Source organism: Penaeus japonicus, unplaced genomic scaffold (genome assembly GCF_977035675.1).
Source record: "Penaeus japonicus unplaced genomic scaffold, GWHDUDI00000001_assembly GWHDUDI00000011, whole genome shotgun sequence".
Lineage (NCBI taxonomy): Eukaryota > Metazoa > Arthropoda > Malacostraca > Decapoda > Penaeidae > Penaeus > Penaeus japonicus.
The window spans coordinates 32,496,391-32,501,390 of record NW_028234413.1 but is presented as its reverse complement, the minus strand read 5'-3'; the positions used below and the strand labels follow the sequence as shown (position 1 = coordinate 32,501,390).

Genomic DNA, 5,000 nt, shown 5'->3' with positions numbered 1-5,000 from the left:
TTTTACTGATTATCTCAATTTAATGCCTTCGTTACTACCTTATCCTTCATTAACCTCCTCTTCGTTATCGTTATCAGACTTCAAAATGTTATTATACTTAAGAAGAAAAAAACTCACTGTGTTGTAATTCTTCCTTTTTCTACACTAATATCGGTGGTAAACCTTTTTTCAGCGTTGAAATTACCAGTCAATCGAGGGAAGAAATCCATAACACATGTATTGCTCCCATCTAATTCTCTGGATGCAAATGGCCATGCATATGTCTTCCGTCCCCCGCAGATCTCGAAATACAGGATGTTCACTTTGGCTGGAGCAGCGATGGGTCAAAGGCTTTTGCCAGCGCATGCTTCACCAACAAAGGAGGAACCCCGAGAAGCCTCCGCCAATTTGAGCTGGTGATAGCTGACCTAAAAGGGCATTCGATTCGGTCTCGAGGTGCGACACAGAAAGCAGACGGTGCTATCTGCTTCGTAGGTGTAACTCTGTTGAGCGACGAGCTTATCCCTGGGAAAGTCGTTGCGATTGTCATTGAACGAGATTTCGACGGACTGAGCGTCGTGGCAAGTGCTTCCACCGAGGCCTTCTTTAGTAAGTCTGATTATCTCTGTTCTCCCTAACTAAATATCTATATATTGTAGGCATAGATATATATATTTTTTAAATTCCTTCATCTCTACTCCATCTCTCTACCTTTGCCAATCCTTCTTTCCCGTCCTGTCACTTCACATACTGATGCACATTGCTCTTCTTTTTTTTTTTTTTATCTTTCTTAAGATCTTTGTTATTGAATTTCAGAGAGGACCTTTGACCTGACCATCACGCAATTTGAGATCGTCGATGAAACCACAAAAGAATTTTCTATTCGCTACACTGGAGTCTCAGCTACAGTGTCAGGCGGAGAACTGTCCGCCATAAAATTGGAACCAGAACCAGTAACGGAGATGGATCTGGCTCTGACGGGCGTATCGGACACAGGGGCGAACTTCGTGGGAACTGATTTGTTGATGAACTGGCTGCACGGACAAGAGCCACTAAAATGGGTGTTGCGACTGACCATCGAGGACGGCACTACTATGTTCGGAGAAGTGGAGTTCCTATTTCCAGGTTTGATAACGATATTTCTTCCTTGACTTCTTTATAGGTGAAAGGCAAACATATACACTCACTTTCTATAGTAAAAAAAAGACATCGCCTTGATATAAATAGAAATATTACAGTGTGGTCAAAAACACTTTACGGCATTTCCCTTCACTTCACAATTCATACTTAAACTCAAACCTGTACACCAAATCTGCGAAGCATCAGAAAGAATGAACCCAAATACTTTAAGACATTCCCTCCACTTTATGACTAAAGCATAATTGTACGCACACACACAGCCTATAATAAGTCTTCGAAGCATCAGAATAAACGAAACATAAACACTTTATGACATTTTCCGTCATTATACAACTCATACCTAAACCTACGCAAAGACACAGCCGTACACCATGAATGTATGAATGAATGAAACACAAATACTGTATGACAATTTTTTTTTTTTCACTTTACTACTTATATTCACACACTCACGGTCACATATCGAAGCTTCGAAGCATCAGAACAAGATTCAGATTCACCAATACCCATAAGTCACCAGGGACTACGTGGTCTCTTGCCACTACTCGCGTTTGGTTTATTATCATCTTTTGTCGCTGAAGATTTAGTCGCTGTTTGATCTTACGCTCTAAACGTAAAGTGAAGATATTCCTTGTTTCATATGAACATAATTTCTCCGAGCAAAGGGAAATGACTCAACTGGATCATTAAGTGGATAAGGATAAGGATAAGCCAGATTTGCGGAGCATATGCTACGCCGGGCTTGTATGCAGTGACGCGAGCCCGCCATTAAGTGGATTATTATCATTATTCGATTACCACTATTATGTGTCTGAATGAGGTATCTGAATTACCATTATTCGAGTATCACTTTTCAGTTTACAATTGCACTATGCCTCATCTACTATGTACCTGGATCTCATATCCGTGCCACAATACACACATGAAGAAATATGTTTGACCGCCATCATAAATGGCATAACTTACATCAACAGCAAGAAATTATCTCTCTCTTTCTTTCTCTCTCTCTCTCTCTCTCTCTCTCTCTCTCTCTCTCTCTCTCTCTCTCTCTCTCTCTCTCTCTCTCTCTCCATATCTCACCTTCTCTCCCTCCCTCCCTCCCTCTCTTCTTTCCTTCTTCCCTCTGTCTTTCCCTTCCTCCCATCTACCCTTCCACCCTCTCACTCTCTCCACCAATATCTCCATCTATATTGCTATTATTTACATATCTATTTTATCGACGATCTCCAAACTCGTTCTTTCTCCCATCGGTAGATATATCAAACTTCCCAAAGTGTGATCCAGGATACCTCGTAGGAAAGCAACAAATGGTAAGGCTCGACTGTAATGAGCAATCTCTCGAGACTGACGCGATTTTGGTGGGAGGTGACGATCTCGCCATCCAAGCCAGCACAGGCGTGAAGGGAGTCAACTACCATCTTTTGAACCAGCAAGCGACCTCGGCAGCACACATACAGCTGTGTAGAAAGGCTGAAGATAACACAGACGTAGAGATTTGTACTCGTCGTTCCGAGCTGAAGGATGCAACAGCTAACGGTGAGTTTTTGTATGTTTGCTCTTTTGCCGTTTTCTTAATAATCATTACCTTTTTATTGTAAACAATATCAGTCAGATCTGAAGTCCTGCACAGTGGCCATTCGGATATGAGGCGTTTTTTGACAGGTTGATAGTTATGAAAAAAAAAAACTTGCAATTTAGTCTCCAATCATTTGGTGTATATACGGTATTAAAACGGTCCTTTCCTCCAACAGCTGCAGCTATGACAGCCATCCAGGTGGAATACGAAGCCACCGTTTTAGTTGAGCAAACTCCTTCAGACAAGAAAGCGCTTGACAGTCTCGTATACTATTACCATAATGACCCCGATTCAACTACGATCAAGAGCTGCCGCGAACCGGATGTGCAGAATTGTCCGGTGCCGGAATACATAGGCGTTGAAGAGCTTGAAGTTTTGGTGGTGTATGTGGATGACACGAAAGGAAAACCTGTTGAGTCTGAACAGAGGACGGTGTATGGTAAGTTGAAATCTTATCTATGATCAATCAGCGCATCGGAGGTTAATCTGATACTTATTTTTATGGTGTTCCATGTGCCATTTCAGATGATTCATCGATTTTATGATGATATGTTTAGAATACACACACACACACACACACACACACACAAATCACAGCCCCCTTCTCTGTCTCTCATAAGTTCGTTGATCGGCCATCTCCGTCCTTTCCAGGCCTGGAATTAAGAGGTGCGCAGATCTCAGACTCGCTCTCCGAAATAGCGATTAAGAAAATGCCAGACAGAAACGCCTACCGGGTCATCGTCCTTGAAACTTCCCAAGGAACGGGAGTGGAGGCGAGAGAGCCCATCTTAAATGTCAAAGTGACATGTGAAAACCCATTATGTTATGCATACTTCTCCCATCTAACGGCCGGCGTCAAATACAAGGCCACAGTCAGTCCTTATGAAGATAAAGAAGGAACTGGAAACCTCGATCCTATGAATCAGATTGTGTCGCTCGAAATGTCAACAACACAATACAGGGGAAAGAGAGGTAATATTTTTTTCTTTCTCTTTGTCACACATAGCGTAGTATTCTAAATCCCGGATGATCCTATCCCTCCAGCTTCATAGTTCATACGCAGCTTTCACCTGCTGATCCGCTGTCGCCTCCACGTTTTCGTTTGTCCTCTTAAAAGTGTATTATCTCTTTATCATTTTACAAATAGTCTAATTCAATCTAAAATTCTCCATTCCAGGCGCTGCAAATCCGAAGGAACTTATTCTGAAACGAATCAACCGTGTTAAAGCGGACACGACCAAATTCAGCACAGATATAACGGTCTCTAACGGTGCCGACGCCATTGACGGCATCGCGAGTGTTACGTTGATCGCTACCCATGACAACGGCGACGGAACGGAAGAGGAATACGTAGCAATATCGCAAGACGTCGACAGTGGTACCATCTCTCCAAATGCAGATCAGGTCTATCACTTTGACATCAACCCAGCGGATACTATCCTCAGCCCAAAAACGACGCTGATTTTAATTGCGAAAAATGCTGTCAATGTTCCCTTGGCATTAGCAGAAGCAACGGTTGAACTCCAAAGTATGTGTCTAGTTTCATTCATTCTCATTTTGTATTAAATCCAGGAACGTAAATGGACGGTTCATGCATGAAAAATTTCCATACTAATTAATCATATCCAAACCAAAAAAATAATAACAATACTATCTCAGCAATCAACCCAACGATGAGCTGGGTTGGAGGGGAAGACACGGCGCCTCTGAGAGTCAGCACAGACCAGAAGCTGGAGATCAATGAGATCGAATTCGACGCCGGAACGTCTTATTCCTTGGACTTCGACGCCGCCGCCGCCGCCTCTCCCGTCGAATTGTGCGTGACCCTCGAGAACACAGCGCCCGCCGGAGGAACAGTCAGGCAGTGTGACTTGACTCAGTCTATACAAAATGTCGAACGTGAGGACAATTTTCCCCTTTTTATCATCATCATCATCATTAAGAATACTATGATGGTGATGATGATAAGGATGATCATGACGATATTGATACTATCATTACCATTATTATAATGTAACATCACAAGTAGCAATAATGTATTGTTATGCCAGTTTAGCATTATCATAAATTGTAATAATAATTAGTAATAATGCTAAGTATTATTATCATATTTATTATTATTATTACTATTGTGGTATATATTATCATCATTATCGCCATTATCATTATTAATATAAGTTGTCGTGGTGACGATATGGTGGTGATAATAAGCTTTACAAGCGATATTTTATATCTGACGATTATGAAATTACTAAAAACAACTTTATCATTATAGTATTAATAGTGAAGATAGTGGCACTCAATG

The 5,000-nt window shown here is 41.6% G+C and overlaps 1 protein-coding gene across 1 annotated transcript in view; it reads left to right on the top strand.

Moving 5' to 3' along the window:
• LOC122267775 (uncharacterized) overlaps positions 1–5,000 on the top strand; it is a 49,390-nt gene that overhangs the window by 8,684 nt on the left and 35,706 nt on the right. Inside the window, exons 7-13 of the mRNA XM_086541897.1 lie at positions 280–588; positions 796–1,104; positions 2,374–2,655; positions 2,871–3,134; positions 3,347–3,667; positions 3,873–4,223; positions 4,355–4,594. Coding sequence (XP_086398023.1) covers positions 280–588; positions 796–1,104; positions 2,374–2,655; positions 2,871–3,134; positions 3,347–3,667; positions 3,873–4,223; positions 4,355–4,594 — 2,076 coding nt within the window. The remainder of the gene's footprint in view (positions 1–279; positions 589–795; positions 1,105–2,373; positions 2,656–2,870; positions 3,135–3,346; positions 3,668–3,872; positions 4,224–4,354; positions 4,595–5,000) is intronic.